Source organism: Malaclemys terrapin, chromosome 4 (genome assembly GCF_027887155.1).
Source record: "Malaclemys terrapin pileata isolate rMalTer1 chromosome 4, rMalTer1.hap1, whole genome shotgun sequence".
Classification (NCBI taxonomy): Eukaryota; Metazoa; Chordata; order Testudines; family Emydidae; genus Malaclemys; species Malaclemys terrapin.
The window spans coordinates 13,720,270-13,743,566 of record NC_071508.1 but is presented as its reverse complement, the minus strand read 5'-3'; the positions used below and the strand labels follow the sequence as shown (position 1 = coordinate 13,743,566).

General features: G+C 42.0%; 2 protein-coding genes and 1 long non-coding RNA gene across 5 annotated transcripts in view; 1 reads left to right on the top strand and 2 right to left on the bottom strand.

The window, feature by feature from the left end:
- Positions 1 to 2,804, bottom strand: part of PIGR (polymeric immunoglobulin receptor) — a 29,055-nt gene extending 26,251 nt beyond the window's left edge. The window contains exon 1 of one of the 3 annotated variants that reach the window (XM_054025844.1): positions 2,578 to 2,804. The gene's annotated coding sequence lies outside the window, so the exon portion shown is untranslated. The remainder of the gene's footprint in view (positions 1 to 2,577) is intronic. The other 2 variants (XM_054025846.1, XM_054025847.1) reach the window with 2 other exon arrangements.
- On the top strand, positions 5 to 22,707 carry LOC128835932 (uncharacterized). The gene is made up of 4 exons (XR_008444713.1): positions 5 to 772; positions 16,104 to 16,206; positions 17,475 to 17,547; positions 21,708 to 22,707. It is a non-coding gene; the product is annotated as an uncharacterized LOC128835932 (long non-coding RNA).
- LOC128835931 (polymeric immunoglobulin receptor-like) lies at positions 6,237 to 21,596 on the bottom strand. The gene is made up of 12 exons (XM_054025848.1): positions 21,516 to 21,596; positions 16,381 to 16,534; positions 14,802 to 15,182; positions 14,131 to 14,460; positions 13,627 to 13,956; positions 12,352 to 12,547; positions 12,106 to 12,228; positions 11,862 to 11,984; positions 9,887 to 10,005; positions 9,044 to 9,178; positions 7,699 to 7,764; positions 6,237 to 6,685 (listed from the first exon to the last, which is right to left on the bottom strand). The coding sequence occupies exons 2-11, from the start codon at positions 16,415 to 16,417 to the stop codon at positions 7,703 to 7,705; spliced, it is 1,836 nt and encodes a 611-aa protein (XP_053881823.1). The 5' UTR covers positions 16,418 to 16,534; positions 21,516 to 21,596; the 3' UTR covers positions 6,237 to 6,685; positions 7,699 to 7,702.
- Positions 22,708 to 23,297: the final 590 nt, after the last annotated feature.

Sequence of the window (23,297 nt, the reverse complement as noted above, 5' to 3'; positions counted from 1 at the left end):
AAAAAAAAAAAAAAAAAAGGAAGCAGGATGATAACTAAGGAAGAAAACCCAAGCCGAGGGTCTGACCCTGCAAATCTTTACTAGCCCAAGTAGATTTTACTTGGGTGAGTAGCCAAATTCAGTGGATACAACTGATCTGTTTGCAAGCAAACTAAAATGAAGATTGAAGTGCGATAAGGGAACATTCTTGACCCAAATCAGCCTCTGAGAGAGGCTTTGACTTCACCACAAGTTTAATTTTATATTTAGCAAACAAAATTTTGCTTTTACAATGGATTTATAACAAATAATTGACTATCGAAGACTCACATTTGTCAGCCCCACAGGAGAATAGGGGCTAAAAACCCAGAACCAAATGCTGAATGCCTTAGTCACACCTTAGCAGAGTTCACTGAGGTAAAACATTCATTGAAGTCAATGGGATTTTGCCTTAGTAACAACTGTAAGATTTAGTGGTTCCCTTGAATTTACTAAGAATTAGAGTATTCCAGAAGAGATAATGAAAAAACTGACTAAATAAGACGGGACCTCGGGGTCAGGAGAATCAGTGGCATGAAGAGAGTAGGAGGGTAAGTTTGCTGATGGTGAGACGGTAAAGCTGTAAGCAGAAACAAGACAATGAGAACCCGGTAAAGCAAGAGCTGCATTTCATTCTGTCTCCTTTTACAATGTGACTAACGTCTAGCACTTCTGTATTTGGTAGTGCCTTTTCTTCGGAGGATCTCAACGGGTTTCTTATGCACACATGGAGAATATCTGCACCCCTTTGAAGGTAAATATTACAACCATTTTACAGATAGGAAAACTGAAGCACAAAGTGGTAGTAACTTTTTCATGGTCGCATTGGAAGCCACTGGTAGATCACCCAAGAAGCTTGACTCCCGTTTCTGGATTATAATTACTAGACCACATCCCATGCAATGTTACATTCTTAGGTTGTGAGAATTCAGCCAATAGGCTGCATTGGCAATATTTAGATATTAATATAGCAGATATTAATGTATTAATGTAATTAATGTACTGTATTAATGTAAATCAGATATTAATGTAGCAGATATTTCAGTGGGATCACCACCATATGCATTTAGAATGATTAACTTTTATTGGCTGGAAAAGGAAATGCAGCAAGTCCACAGAGATAGAACATTTCTAATGCATTTTATGGCACTCTGAGTGAGCAATTCATCATTGCCATCCTGAGCAATCACAGCCATCCTGAGCACCTTTAGAAATGAGGAAATACTTCAGGTTCTGAATATGTCCCTTTATGGTGTTGAATGAATAGAAAATAAATAATCATCATGAAATTGTGATGCGCTAAACAGAAAGTGTCCCAGGATTTATGCTAAAATTGACTATTTGCCTGTCTTAGGGTTTTCTATAGCACCCAGGACCTTAGTATCTACACACTGTGTGCTAAAATACACATCCTAATGTTTGGAATCATTGTAACATGTATAATCATCATAGCATGTTTTAGGAATTACACTCAGAAGATTTTCACCATAGAATATCAAGTGACTAACGTCAGACAAAGACTGAAATTCACAGTACCAGGAGGGCAAGCTCTCAGATGATTTGGTCTCGTGTTTAATCTAAAATGTGTCACACTGCAATATACCATTTTGCCATGTCTCAAATATTCGGGATTCTTACAGTTCACATGTCTCTAATTTTCTGTTCGTTGTATTTGAGCTGCCTTACTTGCAAAGGGAATAGAATGATAGTTGAATGCCATTAAAATGTCAAGCAAGAAGTTCTTTTAATCCAAAAATACTTGCTGTCTTGCTACTGATTGCACAATATAAAGGTTGACAAAAGTAGCTATTGCACCAGTGCAAATATTTTAGGATTAAATAAAGGTAGATGCTGTTTCTACATACTCTAAATGATAACGCGGACTAATAATTTTATTAGCATATTTGCTGGGCAAAGTCAAAATGTTGTTGTGCAGAAAAAGCCCTTCTCTGATGTGGTATAAATGGGATATATGATGGTAGAGGATGCAGTAAACTTTCTATTTTCATGGCTTAGGGATAATAATGTATTACCCATCCATTGACTGTTTCCACCACTTCCCATATCTCTGCCTATTGTGCAAACATGATTGATTTTTAGAGCCCACCAAGGGAATTAGCTACACAACTCCCACTGTAATTAGCAAGAGCTGGATAACTAAACTCCCTAGTTGGCTTTAAAATCTTGGCCCTTTCTACACTAATGATCCAAAATGCTTTAATAATCTGATAATGATCGATCTACAATGTTTTAGATTATTACTGTAGAATACAATAGCACTTTTTAAATAAAGAAGTATTTTGTACATTTCCCTGCAGATAAGAAACAATAAAAATCTTGGGGCCAATCCTGCAGTCCTGACTTCTGTAAAACAAACCAAAAAACCCCATTGAAATCCACAGTGTCTCTGTCTGTCTATCTAGATTTATATATGAATAAGGCTCCCTGAATTTATTCACACTGGAAATCATGCTGTAAATTATTCTGCTTCTCCATGCCCCACATGTAGCTTACAAGGGATTTCATATTTTAGGGAGACAAATAATAAACATTACTCACACTCACTGTTGGTTCTGCAGACTATTTGGGTGACTTCTTTTCTCTGTCAGTCTGGTCACTTTAACTCTGCTTCCATCTCAGCTACCGGACCTCTGAGGATCCTGTGTGTGTGGGTATGTCCTGCCTCCTTCTGTGCAGTCAACAGGACACTGAATTCTGTAAGAATTGAAAGTGATTTAAATACTCCTCTTAACTCTAGCCCTGAACTTCTACCTGTTGAGCCTTCTTAAAGGAATATCCTCTAAAAATGCAGGCAGGTAGGAATATCCCATGTGACTGTTCAAGTCTCATTTTAGTTTTGCTGATGTGTTTGTTTATTTACATTGTCGTTTACTTTTTGATTAAATGGTGCAATAGTACTCTGGTGGCAATGCAGTTATTATTGGACTATGTGATTACTCCAGGTGTGGGAGAGTGCATGTTTGTGACCAGCCCTCTCTTGACGCCCATGATCAGGGGAAAGAATCTTGGAGTGGTTTTTGAGCCAGACTTAAAGAAATTCCTAGGCCTCTCCTCTTGCTTGCTGCTTGCTGGATAGGCTCCCAAAGCGTGGACTTAACTGGGCCACCCACACAACAATGTCCAGCCACCTTCTTTCCCCCATAGGTGCAGGCTTTTCTGGGCCAGCTGCAGGAAAATGGCTTGCCTTCTTTCATCTGCCACTAGAGTTCCCAAATGGGGGCCCATGGAGCACATGCTGGTGGCCTGCAGAGAGCTGACTGACCACATGGTGTGTGTGGTTCCTCTTTCTCATTTCAAGCTGCTAAACTGGATTAAAATAAGCTTAAAAATACATTAAGAACATAAGAACGGCCATAGCTGGTCAGACCAAAGGTCCATCTAACCCAGTATCCTGTGTTCCGACAGTGACCAATGCCTGGAGCTTCAGAGGGACTGAACAGAACAGGGAATCATCAGATGATCCATCCCCTGTCGCCCATTCCCAGCTTCTGGCAATAAGAAGCTAGGGATACTCCAAGCATGGGGTTGATCCCTGACCATCTTGGCTAATCGGTCCATCAATGGCTATCTTTCCATCCCCCTTCCATGTTCAAAACCTGAGCACCTGAACTTGCCAAGATCTAACCAGTGCCCTTAAATCCAGAGAGGTCACTGGGGGACACTGCTATTTACTTCTCTCCATTCTGAAAACTGGCCATTTATTACTACCTTCTGTTTTCTGTCTTTTAACCCTTTACTGATCCATGAAAGGACCTTCCCTCTTACCCCATGACTGCCTACCTTTCTTAAGAGCCTTTGGTAAGGGACCTTGTCAAAGGCTTTCTGAAAATCCAAGTACACTATATCAAATGGATCACCCTTGTCCACATATTTATTGTTCCCCTCAGAGAGTTCTAACACATTGGTGAGACATGATTTCCCTTTACAAAAGCCATGTTGACTCTTTCCCAACAAATTGTGTTCATCTGTGTCTGAAAATTCTGTTCTTTACTATAGTTTCAACCAATTTGCCTGGTACAGAAATTAGGCTTACCGTCCTATAATTGCCAGGATCATCTTTGGAGCCTTTTTTAAAAGTACTTATGTATTTTCCTAATGTTAGTCACATGTAAGCAACTGCTGAAGCTCCCAGGGGCCTGTTAATTGATTAGCCATGGGAAGGCAAGTGGATTCCTCATCATGAATGGGATAGGATGTGTCCATGGATCAGTCTTTCCATAGTGGCCCATGCTATGAAAAAAGTCTGAGATTCCCTGATCTAAAGATCAGGTCCTAAAAGGCTCAGTTGAAATCCTAGGTACAGAGATTCCCAAAGACTTCTATGGGAACTGGATCAGCTCAATGGTACAGTGCTCTTTTATTCCAATTTTGGGAAGCAACCAGTCCCCTCGTCCTGGTGGGCCTTGGTATTTGCAATGTCACACGTCTTTACAACACAGGCCTTTCTGGAGATGGGGGCAGTGCAGTCCTGAACTGATGCGCTGCTAGCGGTTCAATCACATACATTTCCCTCTCTGCATCCAAATAACTTGCACCCGCACACCTCAGCCCTCATGTACTGTGTGGAAGCTCATAGAGCTGAGATCTTCATGACTCACTTTTGGTGTCATGGTGCTGTCATTCAGCAAAGAGCTGTCATTCAGCAAAGAGGGGAGCTGGTGGCAGAGCAGCCTCAAAGAATAACAAGATGAGATGGAAATAGAGGGGAGAGAGACAGGGAAGAAGAGAAGGGGGGAATTAACCTGTGCCAGCACGTTATTTTTTTCATGAAGACAAGTTTCCAGCAGTTTATATGAAGTGCACTTGATGGAACTCATACTGCTTAGTCACCTGTGGTCATTTCCAGCCCCACTGCTCAGTGCTGAGAAAATTAGGAGATCTACATTTGCTAGGGATCAAGTTTTTCAGCTCTTCAGAAAACAATGTCTTTCAGTCTTTTCCAAGAAGACCCATGTAGATCGCCCTTCCAAATCAGCAAGGCTCTGCAAGGGTGCAAGGCTACCCACCCACATAGCCCATAGGCAGATAGAGATTGTCCTTACTTGCATTGTATCAGTGATGAGCACCTTGTGAGCGTTTAACAACTGAAAAGAAATAAACAAAAACTCTTCTGCCATCTTAACTATGGAGTCTTTACTGCTCCTCATGAGAGGGAGGGATTAGGCAAAGATCTCTTGTTAAGTAAGGTGCCATCGGAAACCTGACCACATGGCAAACTAAAATGATAAAGTATCCCTTTGTGAGGGATCAATCATTAATTTGCTCTTGGTATGAACTAATTGTTTTTAAACCATGATTTCCTTTAAGCTGAAATACAACCCTAAACTTTCACTATTCATTTCCAGAGAGCTATAAGCAGAAAGTTGCCCAGATGTAGCAGAGGAATTGTCACCACACAAGGGGAGCACTGTTTAATTTTTAAACAACATCTAGGCCATCTTGTTTGGTTTCAGTCTTACCAAAATCTGGGCTCATTATTTCTCTGTAGACGTTTCCAATCAATCTCTTTTGTTTTGGATGTCTACGTGCCATTGCCCTATGCTGTCTTTCCTTCTCGTCGCTGTTTGCCCTGAGGAATAGAGGTTTTAAGAGCATCTGTGACTGAATAGTTTGTAACTGGCACCAGTTTGGCATTTGAAGAGTGTGCAAAATGAATGCAATGCACACAGTGGGGGGTATGAAAGGGTTGTTGCTGGAAAACTAACCCAGAAACTGGCCCGGTGACTGTAAATGAGCTGGAATTACATGAGCATATTTACATGGCTTTAACTGACAAGGAAGCGTCCTCCTGCCAAACTACAGGCTTCCAATGCGTTCTGGTTTCTCAGACAACAAACCTTAGCTGTTACTTCTCAGTCCCAAGTATGGTGTATAACATAGCACCTAGTTCACCCATTAGAACCAAGGACATTATTTGGATCTGAGCTAAAGTCAGGCTAAAATAGTTTGATAATGGGTAGCTCTGAGGTAGAGATGGATTAAAACCAGGACCAGTCATCCAGATCCCCTGCACTTTAGATATGAGTCTCAGATCTCAACCGCCTCTGGTTTTAGTTTTGCAATACAAAACCTGCTGGGTGAGGATTTTCAAAAGCCAAAACCACTCCTCAGTTTTTGCCCATCTCCAAGATAAATAAACAGTGTTTCAGTCTGACGTTCATTCAGGCTTGCTACCTGTACACATTCATTATGGCTAATGTGCCACATGGATGCTTCTGTGTTCCCCTTGCAGTCCCTACATATAGCCTTCAGTCGTTAATGTTTTGCCTGTAGTATACATATAAAAGAGACATGTTGCTCAATAAGAGTTACATAAATATCTTGGCTGTAAAATAGACATTTTATTCTCTGTTTAGCAAACAATTCAACTAAATGTGCAGTCTGTAGTTCTTCTGCACTTTATATAATGTGCAGTTAAATGAAATGCATCCTGTTGCGGATGGGAATAAGCTAAGAGTTGAGCTGAGCGATCTGCAATTTATAGCGATGTCTATCTTGTAAGTCAGCTACTGAGTTTGTGAATACCCTGATTTGGAAGATAGGGAATCCTGCCCTATTTCCCTTGAGACTTCAGCAACTGGTACTTCATTGTGTGTAGCCAGCAGATGTCATTGGGAGAGCAACAGCAACATTTTCCATTGGATCCCTGCAAAAACAGAGGAAAAAATATTAGCTGCTATCGTCTCTGGCTAATATTTTCAGAAAAGATTTTGGGTGCTTCTATCTGTAGTGCCCAACCTGAGATACCTTTTAAAAAGCACTTGTACAAGAGCTGGGTATTATGGGACCTGATTTTTCAGAAAGTGCTAAGCACCCACCCTCTAAAACTCAGGCTCTTTTAAGTTATTGCAAGATGGGCACCCAAAATCAATGAGAACTTTTGAAATTCTTGGCCTCTGTTCATACTTTTTTGGACTCTCAAAGTGTAAAATGTGATAATTGCTTTTGCTACTAATTGCTTCCCCCCCCAAGCCCTAGATTTTAAGCAAATAAATTCTCTCTTTTATATATCAGAAACCTAAAAACATTAGGTTGAATAAAAATCCCTTGTAAAAAATACTATATTATTCTAAAATAAGGGCCCACAAACTATTGTAATTTGTACATTTTTGTTCAGGTTTCTGTTACCATCTGCATTATTTTCTAGATTTCCGACATCATGACTGACATTTTGCAAAGCCATTTTCAAAGGATTTGGATGGCTAATTCCCACTGAAAGGAATAGGAATTATGTCTCCAGACTCCCTAAACAGCTTTGAAAATCTTGGCATACATCAGTAGAAGATCTGCTACCTACTTCTATTGAAGTCAGTGGACGTTTTGCTATTGGCTTCATTGGAAGTGCAAACATGAACTCTATTGTTTGCCTGAAATCTATGGTTGGGTCAGTCTAATGAAATTTTGCACTCTCTGGGCCAAATTTTCTGCTGGTATAAATGGTACAACTCTTTTGGTGTCTCACCCATTTACACTAGTATGGATTGGGCCCTATATATTTTCACAAAATGTCATCAAATCACTATAACTTTCTTCCTGTTTTGACCATTCCTCAGTGGAGAAGAGTAAATTTTACTGATATCAAATGCCACAAAATGGGGATCTCTTAAGGTTTTTCAATGGTCTCAGCTAACATTCTGAGAGAACCCCACCGTTTGTTACCTTGTTAGAAAAACTTAGAGACTTCATCTGGGTCACCCGGATCTTTCAACAGTCGTGAAGCATGTTCTGCGCACACGGAACAGAAGAGTTGGAATGATTGCAACATAATGAACAAAAAAGGTTTCTGTGTAGCCCTGTGATAGGTCATGAGCAATCAAATATTTTTAATTGACTGCAAACAGGAAAAGAGGGAACTCACTGGCTTTGAGTAAGCAATCCAGCAATACATTTATAATCTTAATAAGCAGCCTGTTCCAAAGCCTGTTAAAGTCAATGGCTTAAAGCCATATAATTAGGCAAAGAAATGAGGAAGTCTTTTTTGTTCTATTCAGGATACAAAATTACATTCCTTGACCAGCACTCTACCTGCTGTATGTAGACATCTACTGACTATTCTGTATGAAGAACAGGAGTACTTGTGGCACCTTAGAGACTAACAACTTTATTAGAGCATAAACTTTCGTGGACTACAGCTCACTTCTTCGGGCTGTAGCCCACGAAAGCTTATGCTCTAATAAAGTTGTTAGTCTCTAAGGTGCCACAAGTACTAATGTTCTTTTTGCGGATACAGACTAACACGGCTGCTACTCTGAAACCTGTATTCTGTATGAGTACAAATATAGGATATTCAATTAAGGTCTAATCCGGCAAACCCTCAGCATGGAACTCCCATTACTCCTACACTTCCAGGAGAATTTTACCCTTAGATATATTTCTTGTCTATAAACTGGGGAAAACACCCACAATATAGTATGGGACACCACATACCCAGTGCTACAGAAAATCCTAAAATAGCTAGACAGATACTAAGGTTGGGGGAAAGAGTTCAAGTGATTTCATTTAGCTCCCACTGAAATTAATGGGATTTGAGTGCCTGTAGGGTCCTTAAAAAAAATCTCAGCCTAACCGGTAAACGTGGGGATAAATTAAAATAGATCAAGAATCAGAAGTGGGATGAGGCAAAAAGTAGAATAAATTCCAAGATACTCAAGGTGGTAAAAAATGTTAAGCTTTTGATATTTCAATAAAAACTTTTGCAAGAAAAAATTTGTTTAGGTTTTTTTTTTTTTTTTTTCCAACTCACTTATGGAGTGGTCCGCATTTTAAAAAAACCCTGAAATTTCAATGAAAAATTTCCTGAAAAGTTTTGTGGGTGGGTTTGTGGTCTTGTGTTTGTGTATGCGTGCGCATGAGTGCGTGTATGTGACAATATTTCTGCATTTTTTTGACCAGCTCTCCCTGACTCTCACTGACCGTGCCTTTTGCACAGACTTTAGCTTTGTTTTTAACTGTCCTCTAACCAGGGAGAGGATATTTGAGCACAGAATCCAGAATATGTGTCTACCTTTGTCATGGCCCCACACAGGTTCATATTGCTTTGCTGGATCCATGGTTTCCTCCATCATTTGCTCTTCTAAGCACTTTAAATCAGTCAAGGTTACTTTTGCTTCAAGGTTTCTCACAGAACTTCCGTTCATCTCTAAAAAGAGATACAAAGATGCCTGTTGGCTTCAGTAGACATATGTTCAGGCCTATAGTTTCTTGTTGTTGTGTTCCTTGTGACTGAATAAGAAATAGCTGCCAGACACTGCATTCATTAAAGTTCTCTTTCAGTTTCTAAATTCATCTCTTATAAGACAATAGATTCTTCAGTGAGATTTAACAGCATTTTCGTGTCCTGGTGAAGGATACCAACACAGAACATCTGCAGGTAATGATTATTCTAGTAAATCTTTGCACCATTGGGAAAGGAGCTGCTATGCTATGGGTTTGTATCAAAGAGCAAGCGGTGTGCCCCTTATCCTGCACCATTAAATGTCTTTAATGGAAGCTTTTGTCATTGACTCCTATAAGTGAAGGATCGAGCCCTTTATACTCCTAATTTCCCAAATGACAATGGAACAATAAAGCTGTGATGTTTGTTCCCTGCATGAAGAGCAGGCTTTGCTTTCCGTTTTGAATGATCTTTACTTTCGATTAAAAGCAAGAAAGAACAAAAGTGAAGTCTCCTTGGGAGAGTTCACTGTGTATGTGTCTGCTGTGACAGGCTGCATTGAGCTGAATACAAAATGCCGGTTTCTGCAGAGGGCAGTTTTGAGAGATTTAGAAGTGTTGCACTCACAAAACCAAGGCACATGGCTAAACACAACACAAAAACCATCAGCAGAAGGTTGCCACTCTGACTTACCCTTCTTCTTGTGACGCTTGACTTTAATAAATATAAGAGTAATAATAGCAACAAGAAGCAGCAGCACAATGAGGGCTGGGATCACAACTGGAAGCAGTTGCAGTTCACTTGTTGATGAGCTGGAAAGATAAAGTACCAGGATTAAATGCGATTTAGTGACAGGGATTGTGCGCATTAAGGTGCCTTAACATTGGCTGGGTTTGCATGTAGCACAGCTGCTTGCTGCAGGCTGAAATGTGAACCAAAAAAGTGGTAAACACTCAACCCGAATTGAAGGAGAACAGTCAATAAGGCCAAGTGGCAAATAAGCCATTAGATCTGGAGTTCGATTCTGAGCAAGTCCTATCTGTAGCTACGCATGGCTGTGCCCCACTCAGTGGAATTTATAGTGCTGGCTGAATTACATCCTGCAGAATGCAATCTCATGGCTCCTGTTTTACAAGTTCCCAGGTTTGGTTACAGCTCTCTCTTTATAGGTTCTTACAGTTCCCATCACCATGGTATCAGACAGCCCCTGACTACTGTCTCTGTGCAAAATCTATAGGGCTACAGTCAGACTGGAAATCTCAAGAGCTCCATATGCACAGAGTAAATTACGTTTGCTACTAAATAGAAATCTGGGACTTCAATCCATCAGAATGACATCTTGCCTATAGATGATAATGGACTACCCCCAATCACACAGGGGGTATGGGAATGGAAAAAGTGTTCTTTTGGAAGATGGTGCTGCTTGTATTCAGCTCTAGGGGAAGCAGGAGCTGTGGTGAGAGGCTCTGTCTGTGTTACATTTTATTATACAATGTGGTCTTGCCTCAATCCTTTTGGGTACTGCGCATGTAATGCTAATATATATTTTCTCCCTGGTGAATCCCCAAAGCTCCTTACAAACAGATAAACAAAGTACAGGAGGGAAATCCATTCACCCACCACCGAAATGTAACAGCTGCTCACAGCAACATTACATATACAGTTTGGGACAGGAAGTGAAGCAAAATATTTGCACCCAGTTAAAATGATTGGGAGGATATAAGGAAGCAGAAACTTAGCCTGGGCACTGGTCTTAGCAACTGCAGAAAAGTGACATGGACTCATTGCTGACCACAGTGGCACCGCCTCCAAAACCAGTGCTTGCCACAACACAGCCTCCTCCAGCACCCCAGTGGGGTATTGATTGGCTGCTCACTCAAAGGGAGGCGTGGCACCTACTGAATCACCCACATCACTTCCTGCAGCACTGAAGTTTCCCTGCAGATTTCCTCTCCCAGTACTAATCACAGGAACATAAGAATGGCCAGACTGGATCTGACCTGTGGTCCATCCGATCCACTGTCCTGTCTCTGGTCCTCTGCAGATGTTTCAGAGGAAGATGCAAGAACCTTGCAGTCGGAGGACATGGGATAATCTGCCTCCCATATTAGGTCTCCTCTTAATCCATTATAGAGATTGGCTTAGGCCCTCAAGTATGAGGTTTTATATCTCTTTTAAAATTGGTTCGCATTAATTATATTACCTGTATAAATGTCCAATCCCTTTTTTACATCTTGCTAACTTATTTGGCCTTAACAACATCCTGTGGTGAGACATGCCACAGTCTAATTACTTTTTCACACAATGTGTGTTTCCTTCTATCAATTTTGAATTTGCCACCTTTTAGTTTCATTGAAGGTCCCCTGGTTCTTGTGTTCTGAGACAGGGAGACTAGAAGCTCTCCCCATCAACCTCCTCTGACCATTTATTATTTTATAGACTTTTATCATATCCCTTATTAGTCATTTCTTTTCCAGTCCAGTCCTGCTTAGTTTTTTATCCCATCAGATCTCCTAGCACAAGGTGGAATTGCTGCAGGATCAAATATTTTTCTATTTTCTTCATATAAAGTATTTTAAATGAAGTGAATCCAAAGAATCTGAATAGACTTGGTGTAAGTTGACATTGTCAAAGGTGATTGGGGTAAGAAACATGTTCATTACCTTACCTTTCATAAACTGCATTGCTAAAGGTTACAAATCTGTCTTCAGGGGTTGTTTTTTCCAGTATTCCCTCCGTGACTCTGCTCGTGGGATATGTCTGACTTATGACATTTACATGACTGGGGATGCTGTGGAGAGCAGACGTTGACAAAAGTATTTTAAATGAAGTGAATCCAAAGAATCTGAATAGACTTGGTGTAAGTTGACGTCGTCAATGTTGATTGGGGTAAAACATGTTTGTTAACTTACCTTTCATAGATTGCATTGCTAAAGGTTACAAATCTGTCTTCAGGGGTTGTTTTTTCCAATATTCCCTCCGTGACTCTGCTCATGGGATATGTCTGACTTATGATATTTACATGAGTGGGGATGCTGTGGAGAGCAGACGTTGACAAAAGTATTTTAAATGAAGTGAATCCAAAGAATCTGAATAGACTTGGTGTAAGTTGACATTGTCCATGTTGATTGGGGTAAGAAACACGTTCGTTAACTTACCTTTCATAAACTACATTGCTAAAGGTTATAAATCTGTCTTCAGGGGTTGTTTTTTCCAATATTCCCTCCGTGACTCTGCTCGTGGGATATGTCTGACTTATGACATTTACATGACTGGGGATGCTGTGGAGAGCAGACGTTGGTGATACTGGCCTCACAGATGCAGATGGTACTGGAGCTAGTGAAGAGAATGATTCTAAGAAAGAAAATAGATAATTTCAGGGCTTGAATATTTACCCTTTGCACGTCTGACATTTTTTACCTGTGAAATTCACAGTGCATTCTTCCTGGTAACATTTTTCCACCCCTTTCATTTCACCTTTCAATCTGTGTCATGGACAAACATGCAGCACAAAAGGGACCACGTCTTTTTCACTGTGGCCTTTGACTGTACAGAATATTACGTATAAGTATTAATGAAATCCATGATCACTTTTGGCAAGTCAGACACTTTTGCCAATGGTCGCTATTTCTACCTTGTAAACTCTGGAGACTGCATAAAGACACCATCTGTTATGTAGAAATGTAAAATGGATACAGCATCCCTATTGCTGAAGTAGTGACCTCAGTTATTGGTTGTTTTGGGTTTTTTTTTTACTGTAGGATCCAATATCCAAAGGCTGGGAAACATCGCTATCTTTTTTCTATATTGAGGGTCTAAAGACTGAAAAGTATTTTTCTGACAAAACTTGTGTTGTTTATGCCTTAAACTGGGGGTGTGGAGGTGAAAAAAACTAACTCACTGATCCAATAGGGGAATTATTAAAAAATTGAGGTTGAGAAATAAGTTTGTCAGGTGATCTTCGAGGCAAGAGCTGTGTCTATCTCTGTGTTTCTCTGGCACCTACCACAGTGGAACCCTGATCATGACAGGGCACTACCATAATATAAGAAGTAAATAATAACAATATTTAATATGATTTCTCTTTAGGGAGAGCTTTTCAAAGGCATCAAGTATAGATAAACATCCAACTTCCATTGAAAGCCAGTGGGAATTGGGCACCAAACTCCAATCTGTGCATTTGAAAATCTCCCCCTTAGTCTTGACTTTACCAAACATCTCCATTTCTGTCCATTAATTGTCTATCATTAGGCTGCTATTCTTTGATCAGCAACAGGATAAGAATTAAGCTGAGCAAAGCTTATTAATCAGTGTGATGACTTTTCTTATCACCTGTGGCTGGGAGGGACACATGGGCTATGATAGGCGAGAATAAAAGAGAGAGAAAGAAGGAGGTATTAATCCCAATGGGCAAAGCCCCTCAAATCACATACCGTTTTGAACGAGTAACTTTATGGAGGATGTTTGCTCTGTGTCTCCATCTTTAGCCCCACACCAGTACCATCCTGCATCCGTTTCTTCCAGAGGGCTCATCACTACTGTGAAAGTCCCATTGTCCTGGTTATCACTGATTATCCGAATTCTTCCTTCAAATGCATCCTGTACAAATCCACTGGTATTTGACAAAAGGGAGCATCCCGCTTCCTTCCAGCTGCACCAGTATTTCATCTCATAATTCCGTTGTGGATCATAGTGGCACTTGGCAGACACCAAGCCTCCTTCAGATCCATTCAGGAGCCTGGGTTCCCTGGGAAGGGTTGACTCTACAGGTTGAGAATATACTGGGTTAGCCTTACAGACTCTTTAACTGATACTGCTGTGAATTTCCAACAAACACATGTTGGTTTTGGGGACCTTGAATGCAAATACAGTGCTGCTAGCAAATCTCTGTGTACAGCACCTTCTAAAAATTAATTGGTCTTTCTTTCTAGACTTACCTTCAGTCACTTGTAGATCTATGGTTCTTGCACTTTCAGAGTCACCAGGCATGGCCACCCCACACTTATACAGTCCAGAGTCCTCTTTTTTTAGTCTGTTTATCAAGATTTTGAAAGTACCAGAGCTTTCTTCAGGGTTAATAGAGATCCTTCCCTCGTAATTCGTGGCCACATAACCATCAGAGTCCGCTATGACAGAACAGCCAGTTTTTCCCAGTTTGCACCAGAATTTCTTTCCACCGCCTTTGACATTTTCAGGTTGGCATTGTATTGTCACTGACCCTCTGAGCTTCCCAAGCACAAGCTCTGGTGATTCAGAGACATTAGAACCTGTTTAAATAGAACATACCAAAACATCTTAATGCAACTCCTATGTCATGTGGAACAATTTCCCTTTTTCTTCATTTTAAATTTCTTAACAGCTGTTTCAGTAAAATCAGAGTGCTTTGGAGAAAAAAAAAGTTCTAATCCTACAGGTAAATAACTGGGTCTTAACAAGGGGATGGGAAGGTATGAAGAAAAAGTCAAAGTTGGTGCAACAACCGCTGTCTTAGGTTGAAATGCTCATGAGTCAACACTTAGGACAGTGGAGCTAAACGACTCTGTAAATGTGGCACCAGAATATTTCAAGTCTGGTGTTGCAGACTCAGAAGAGAGATTTGGGTCTGTACCTTTTGCAATCAGCCTGTTGTGAAGGTCCCCAGCTACTGTACTTTCCAAAACTGTTAGATTCATGCTGACGAATAAGGCTTTATTGTTGTTGCCGATGCCATATCTGTAAGCCCCAGCGTCATTCTGCTCCAGCTGTCTCATTTGTATTGTGAACATGCCATTCTTAGGGAAGTCGGTGATGGCTGCTCTGCCTTTGTAGTCTTTTGAGATGAAATTGTTGGTAGAAATGATGGTGTTGCAAACTCTTCTGGTTCCTGATATTTTACACCAATATTTTCTGTCATATCTGTTGGCTTTAATGGGTGGATAGACGCATTTGATAGTGATTGATCCTCCAACCTCACCTGTCAAAAACTTTGGTCCATATAAGGCACTTGAAACTGTTGTTAAAAAAAAAACGTAGAACATGCATTAGCCAATTAGAGGGCCAGAGCCTCAGCTGGTGTAAGACAGCATGGAAGTCAGTGGAGTCTTACTGATTTTCACCCGTTGACGATCTGACCCAGAAAGTGTAATAGTTATTCTGGATAATGTATGTTACTGTAGATCAGATCCAGGTCTCTCAAATCTCCTGTTTATTAAACTTTGCTTTAGAGGATAAAAGGTTGGATAAAACCCCTTGTTTGCATTGCGTATCAGCACATAGCCAAAAACACTGAGCTCCTACTCAAATATTGCACAGTCTTTAGCCAGGTAAAACTCCTATTAATGCCAACAGGAATTTTCCCTGAGTTAAAAGCTGAGTGATGCATGCAGTATTTTGGCCATACAGATTATGGGCTATATTTAGTGATGAGCAAATCCCAAAATAATCATAAATAGTTAGTATTTACAAGGCCTGTTGTGCCCCTGCCTTGCAGCCTATGTTGTCATTGACATCTGTATAAAATGCTTCCAAATCTGAATTCTCCATTCATGGCAGTAGTAGCATTTTACACCTACTTTGCAAATGTATCTTTCCATTGGCTTGTGGGCTTTTGGTCAGGCCTCAAATGGAGATACAGGGCTTGCTGCCCGGTTACCCCACATCTCATGTAGTAATTTACACCAATTGTAAAACACTATCCTTCTGATCTGAAACCTTTTCATACCCCTCTGCACTCACTTTGCACTGATATTAACGGCTGCACGAGGTGCAGGGCAGTGGAGAATCAGGCATTTAATCCTGAAAGCACTTTACAATTAACTAATTTTCACAACACCACTGTTAGAGAGAAAAGGTGGGTGAGGTAATATCTTGTATTGGACCAACTTCTTCTCCAGAGATATGTGTAACTCAAAAGCTTGTCTCTCACCAACAGCAGCTGGTCCAGGAAAAGCTATTACCTCACCCAGCCTGTCTCTCTAATATCCTGGGAATGACACAGCTTCAACAACACTGCATTCAACACCCCTGTTGGACAGGTAGGTGTGTCTTTTATCCATTGTGCAATGGGGACATATGACTCCAGCAGCCCTGCGTAAGGCTTAATGTTCCCTCATTTTAAAGCCAGATTTACCTTTGTCCCCTGCAAGTGTGGTGTTCTCTCACTTTTATTATGGTGATTTGCATCAGGAATGTAGTTCCCAGCTACTCACCTTGTAGCAAAGTTAATAAAACAATGAAGACAGCCATGTTTAATCTCCAAAAAGCGTTCACAAGGCAGACATCTGAATTTGACTCTGGATGTTTAACTCAAGATGTCCTTTCAGATTCAGGTGGAAATCTGAAGTCCTGACTTTTTCCTTTTACCTGTCATCAACCGTAAGGAAAAACAGATAAAAGTGTTACTGGGATTTTCCAGGGACTGTATGGAAGTGAGGCACCCAAACTGCACTGAAATTTCAACGGGAGCCAGACATCTAACTCCCCGATAGGGATCTGAAAATACGAGCCAGTGTGAAATGTCACAGACCCAATGGGAGGACGTTTGTTGAAGATGATAATGCTTTCGCACTTGGCTGCAAGGATCTCAGAGCCTTTTGCGTAGAGAAGCAACTTGCCCAAAGTCACACCGTGAGCCAGTTGCAGATCTGGGACTAGAACTTGCATGCCAGTCTCTGAGGCTCCATGGGTCTGCTAGCTCCTGGACAGCTGCGTGTCCACACAGCCACCTGCAGTGAAATAGGGAACATCAGCCTATGAGCCCTACAGTTTCAAGCACCACCAGCTATCCCACCCATGGCAGTCATGACTGGTGGAGCCTACTGTGTTCTCTGATGGGCCCTGACACACTATTTTAGGTTTAGGGAAAACACCTGGAGACTGTCTGTGCAGCTAGTGGGCTCCCTGGTTTGCAGCTGCAACAGACCTTACTGCATGCTCCTGATCCCTTGCCTTGATCCTGGTTCCTGATACCTAGCCTCGGACCCCGGTCCCTTGCTCTGCACCTGACCCCTCACCGTCTCTCTGTTCCACTAACCCAGCTTCGGCAAGCTCACATGGCTTCGACCCAGCTCATCGACCTCAACTCAGACCTGATCTTATGGCATGAGACTGATATGTCTGGCCTTGACCCTCTAGACTGAATTTGGATCCCATTCTCAAGTCCTCTCCAACCCAGGCCCTGGCCTTGACCTGTGCCCCAGTAGCTGGGATCCTAACAGAGTCCAGTGCTGTAATCCCTAGACCAGATTCTAAGTCTTGTTGCATGCTCAGTTCAGAAAATAAACAACTTTTATTATTTGTACAGTGATGGACGTGGACAATAGGCCAACGACACCAACCAGGAACTAAACCCATGGCGGAGGATTTACAAAGTGAGGGTAAGAGCTGGTACTGCCTTTCACAGTACCACACATACTGAACTAATGCAGCATAGCGGTATAGAATCAGAGAGCTTTCAGTATTGTTCTGAAGGTGAGAGATGAGGCCTGGTGAATAGTGAACAATAATAATACCTAGCTGTTATACAATGCTTTTCATCCAGAGAGTGACCAAGGTATCATTATCCCCATTTTCCAGATGGGGATACTGAGGCACAAGAGGGTATCATCCAGCAGATCAGTGGTAGAGCCAGGACTAGCCCCCAGATCTCATGAGTCTCAGTCCAGTGGTGTAACCACTAGACCACCTTGGGATGGGAGGCTGTTTTAGGACAGGAAGAGAGAACAGTGCAGGTCTTCCCAGAGGATTCAGGGGGCCTGCGGCAAAGCAATTTCAGGGCCCCTTCCATAAAAAAAGCTGCAATACTATAGAATATTATATTCTCGTGGGGGCCCCTGTGGGGCCCGGGGCCTAGGGCAAATTGCCCCACTCCCCCTCCCCCCCCCGGGCAGCCCTGGAACAGTGAGAGACAAACAGGTTGAACTTGTATGATCCTGACATTGAGTGATGTTCAGTTTCTCAGGGAAGCACAAATCTGCCTAAATAAGGGCTCTAACTGGCCTTTCTGAGTCCAGGAGCAGCCAAAGCAGTAGAGAAGAAATTAAAGATTTTTATCAGCTCAGCAAATTCCAGCAGAAACAGCAGGTGGTGCTTTGGGATTCCCCAAAAGTTCCGTACCAAGGGGAGACTGTCTTTTATTTATGATCTGCAAAAAATGACTTTCTTCCTCCCCTTCACTTCTTGTTGGAATTTTTTGGACAGCTTTGCTGCCACTTTTAGCTCTGAATCAAGACACTGTTCATGAATCCAACTCCCCGCTTTGGGGCAGACAGCGTTTGGAGTTACTTCCCCACTTGAGTTAAAAATTCACTTGGTGGTGTTTCGTTCTGAACAGGCTTTGTTACAGTTCTTGGCTCAGGAGTTGCTCAATCAGTGCGGTTAAAAACACCGCTTCCTACAGGCGCACAATGAAGGTGCACATTTGTAGTTGTGAGGTTAGTTGGGTCACCTCAAAGCATTTCTGGAGGCAAGAAAAGGGAAATGAAAAAGTTGTTAAATCCATAGTTGAAACCAACCATGGGTTTGGGCGACTGCAAAACTATTTAGCCACTTCTGTAAAGCAGTTGTCACGAAAAGTTCTAAAGGCTCATGGATCTTCTGATTGTTCACGGCAGGTATCTGCTGTGTTCTAAGCATGTCTCTTTGAAACATGAATAGAATATCAGTGCCATAAAGGAACTCCATCACATGTTCCAGTACAGGACTGGAACACAGCAGTGAAGTGGCTAAGTATTATCATGCCCGTTTACAAAGGGGGAAACTGAGGCACAGAGAAGTAAAGTGACTTGCCTAGAGCCTGTTGCCAAATGGAGAATAGAACCCAGGAATTCTGACTCCCAAGTCTATGCTCTAACCATTAGACTTTGCTGCCTCTTTGCCCATGGAATTTCCTGCAACCACCAATGTTAGGGAGGGTGCAAGTTGTTAGAATGCAGGCAGATTAAAAATATTTATCAGTTAGCTTCACTTAGCTAAAAATTCAGGTAGAATACAACAGCAAAATTAACCTCTTCCTCTTCTGAGATCCTTAGGCAGGTTCAAAAAGAGAGCAGAACGGGTGGTGGTGGTGATGATGAAGGAGTATTACAGATAAAGATGGGACTCAGCCAAAACTCTGGGTCTGAACACCACTGAACTTTGAAAACCCAGATGAGATTTTTGTGTCTTGTTTTCTTCTCTTATGACGCTGTGGGCTCAGTCCTGTCCTCTGCTGTGCTAGGGCCCAATCCAAGTCCCTCCCTATAATGGCAACAAGATGTGGGAAGGGACATACTATAGGGAGTCTGACCCCACATAAAAGCAGCGGAGCAGGGTCCTGGGTCTATAGGAGAATGCAAGGGGCTGGGCCAGTCTGAGGCACCAGTTACCATAGTCTATGCCACATGGTCTAGAGGGTAGGATGCATGTCCCCACCAAGCCACGCAGCTCCTATATTGCCATCAGCAATAAGTGCTGCTTGGCATGCATGTTGCTCCAGCTCAGTCATGTGAACTTAGCTCTTGCTACACTGTAATAAACCAATGAACCATGTGCAATGGGGCTGGGGAAATGTGTTCTTCTCTTTTTAGGCCACATGCTGAATTGGTTGTGATGAGGCAGCTGGCACGGGGAGTAGGAATCATCCTTACTTAACCCCTAGTTCGCAGTTCATGAGACACCAAATACAGCTCCACTGGCCACCTATTTCTTCATTTCATTTCATGTCTCTCTGTTTCTCTCCTGGGCCAGTACTGCCTTCAGTACAAAGGTAAATAGCCCTGGGGAGCTTTCAGTACATGAGGCAAAATCAATCTCATTTTCATCCAAACAAAATTACGCGGCTGCCCAAGTTATTCAACAGCCTCAAAGTCCAAGTTCATAGTAGCCTGCGGGGGAAGGGTGCACCAATTTTAATAGAAATGAATCCGACTCGGTGAGGTTCTTTGGCCTGCGTTAAGCAGGAAGTCAAAGCAGATGATGATAATGGTGCCTTCTGATATTGAAATCTATGATACCAACCAACATCAAAAGGCTGTTTCGTGAGTAAGCCTGAGCCATGTATAAAACACCATGGGCCAAACTGTGGTCCCACGGGTGTCAACTCACATTGACTTCAACAGGACCAGACGTTAGCCCTTGGTCCCTAACACTGGACATTGCAAAGCTGGTCTGGCAGCTTCGCTGCAGGAGTCACTTGGTCGTTACCACAAAGTGTATTGCTAATAGAGACAGACCAAGGACACCCAATTCATATCCAGATTTCAAAGGCACCCAAAGTTCAGCAGGTTCAGATGCAAGGTTCTGGTTTGGGCCCAACTGCAGCTGAAGATCTGTTGAGATTTGCTGCAAAATCTCATGAGAGTAGCCACTGTTATTTTGTTCATGTTGATGAAGCTATCACATATTGGCATTGTCTGTTTATTAAAGTTCTGATTTGGTGCCTATTGCCATGGTAGCTGGGTACCTCACAACTGGCTTATAAATAAACAAGTTTAAACTAGTACGGCTCAGCAAAATGGGTGACTGGGAAAAAATCATAATAGTCGGAAACCCCTTGCTACAGGAATAGCCAGCTAATTAATCAAAAGTATGACTTTTATCCCACGCCATGATGATCACCAGTCTTGGGGTTCGGAAAGGGTGACGGTCCTTTACCAAGAGAGGAAGTAAAGGGATGAGTTTACAGGCAGAGAGAGAGACACCCTACTTAGTCTTCCTGACAAAATGGGAATCATGTTACCATCCAAAATAAGCCATGTCTTCTTTTTGTTGCACAGCACCAGTGACATTTAGTAATTCTGTAGGATGCTTTGCACAAGCACTTCCAGTATCAGGGCAGGGCCAGCTCCAGGTTGTCCGCCGCCCCAAGCAGCGGGGGGGGGGGGAAAGCCGACCGGCAGCACTTCGGCAGCGGACATGCCGCCCCAATAGCAGATGGAGTGCCGCCCCTTTGTATTGGCTGCCCCAAGCACCTGCTTCCTTAGCTGGTGCCTGGAGCCGGCCCTGTTTCAGGGTAATTTTTAGCAAAATGGAGCAAACTGCATTAAAAATCACTATAGTGCCATTACTGGAGTTTACAATGATCTATCTATTTATATTTCTCTCTATATTGTACACATCACTGCAGTATCATCATTAGTTTCATATCTGTTTCATATTGTATAACTACAGTTAGTGATGGCTGGTAAGACCCAAACATGTGTAGGTGAAAGTGACACGTGGAGTGCCAATTTATAGTGGCAGCTAGAAATAATGATGCATTGAATACAGTAGACAGCATCTAACATTCTACCCTAAGGAAACGCTCTTCTAAACAGATTGGCAGTAGATTAACACTTTGCTCCAAGAGCAAAATGATTTTACCTACCTTAAGTTACGATGAATCTTTACTGTAGACTTTCTCCTATGCCACATCCCAAGCTGGCTTTAGACACCTGAGGGCTCTCCCACCTGGCAGCCCGGTTAGTATGTGTTCAGATCTTGATGTTTATTCCAATTTTTTATAAATGTCCAAAACTTACATATGGACCTATTAAGCTTTTCTTCTTCTCACATTCAGGCCTCTGGAATAGTTCCCTTTCCAGGCTGCTGTCACAGATTTGACACCAAGAAGGTATCAGAAGTGATCGAAGAACTTGACAGGAATGCGAGAAGTGCCATCCGCGCATGGAATATGGAACCTCAAACTTCTTCTTATGTATTCAGCTCCCTTTGTTCACAAGTGTTAATGAGGTAATACATTTTAAAAAAAAAGAGAAGTTATGATCAGAAACAGCTAGGATGAAGGAAAGGAATTCCCCTGCTTTCTGGGCGACTAGCAAACGTTTTAACATGAAGCAGCCTGGTCTTCTCCATAGCACAGAGTTAAAGTAAGTCTAATATCCTTTTAGATCTGATGATATGTTACCAACCAAGATTCTAATGTGAATTCATTCATTAACTTCTTTTAATGGAACCTTTTAGCATCCTTTCTCTGCCCCCCTTCCTCAAATTTGCAGTTCAAATGAAAGAGAACATATTAACTTTCTAAAGTGCACCATTATTATTGTTATTGTAGTAGTACTTAGGAGCCCTAGTTGTGGACCAGGATTCCACTGTGCTAGGTGCTGTACAAACACAGCACAAAAAGATGGTCCCTGCCCCAAAGAGCTCACAATCTAAGTAGAGTGACTACTACATTGAGAGCGCAGCATGAATATTGCCTCTTGATATCACAGATGCTGCAGAACAAACACAATTACCTGGAAACAATCCCTTTTACTGAGCAATTTGAGCCTATTTTTAAGCATGTCTAGCATCCAAGTGCAGGTTTCCAATCTAAACCAAATGCAAATGCCCCGCAGATCAAAACTGAAATTCCTGGTAAATTCATGTGATCTCCTGGTGAGTAATCTCTAAAGGAATTTTAATGCACACCCAGAAGAATGTTGAGTGAAATCCTTAAATTGAAACTAATGAGCGATTAGGGTTTAGCATGTCAGTCTTACTCAACAAGAGGACATCCCCTTGACATTAAGTATCAGAGGGGTAGCCGTGTTAGTCTGGATCTGTAAAAAGCGACAAAGAGTCCTGTGGCACCTTATAGACTAACAGAAGTATTGGAGCATAAGCTTTCATCGGTGAATACCCACTTCGTCAGATGCATCAAACGAAGTGGGTATTCACCCACGAAAGCTTATGCTCCAATACTTCTGTTAGTCTATAAAGTGCCACAGGACTCTTTGTCCCCCTTGACATTGTAATCCATGCAGTAGTATAAGTATTGACTATTAGATTAATGTACAACCAGTGCTTGTACTACTGGTAAAAAACATTCCCCTTCCCCCTGTGCTGCTAGTCCCTCTGCAGGGCTGCCATCTGCTCAGAGGGAGTCAGCAATTGCATTGTCTAAATACCAAGGAGATAGAAAAATTATTTAGAGAGGTCCAGGGGAGTCATAGGATGAAGTCCCTGGACTAACAGTTCCTCGTCTCTAAATACTAGATACTAAGGTACTAGACCTATCTCCCCAGGGTGTTGTGGGGAGAAGAACATAAGAACGGCCTTACTGGGTCAGACCAAAGGTCCATCTAGCCCATTATCCTGTCTGTGACAGTGGCCAATGCAAGGTGCTTCAGAGGGAGTGAACAGAACAGGGAATCATCAAGTG

Bases quoted from the DNA above. Each gene is read 5' to 3' on its own strand.
- LOC128835931 (XM_054025848.1), bottom strand. From the start codon at position 16,417: ATGGCTGTCTTCATTGTTTTATTAACTTTGCTACAAG. The intron at 12,229-12,351 runs GTAAGTTAACGA...TGCTCTCCACAG, and splicing joins AGCAATGTAGTTTATGAAAG to CATCCCCACTCATGTAAATA. The intron at 9,179-9,886 runs GTAAGTCAGAGT...ATCTCTTTTTAG, and splicing joins CAAGCGTCACAAGAAGAAGG to AGATGAACGGAAGTTCTGTG.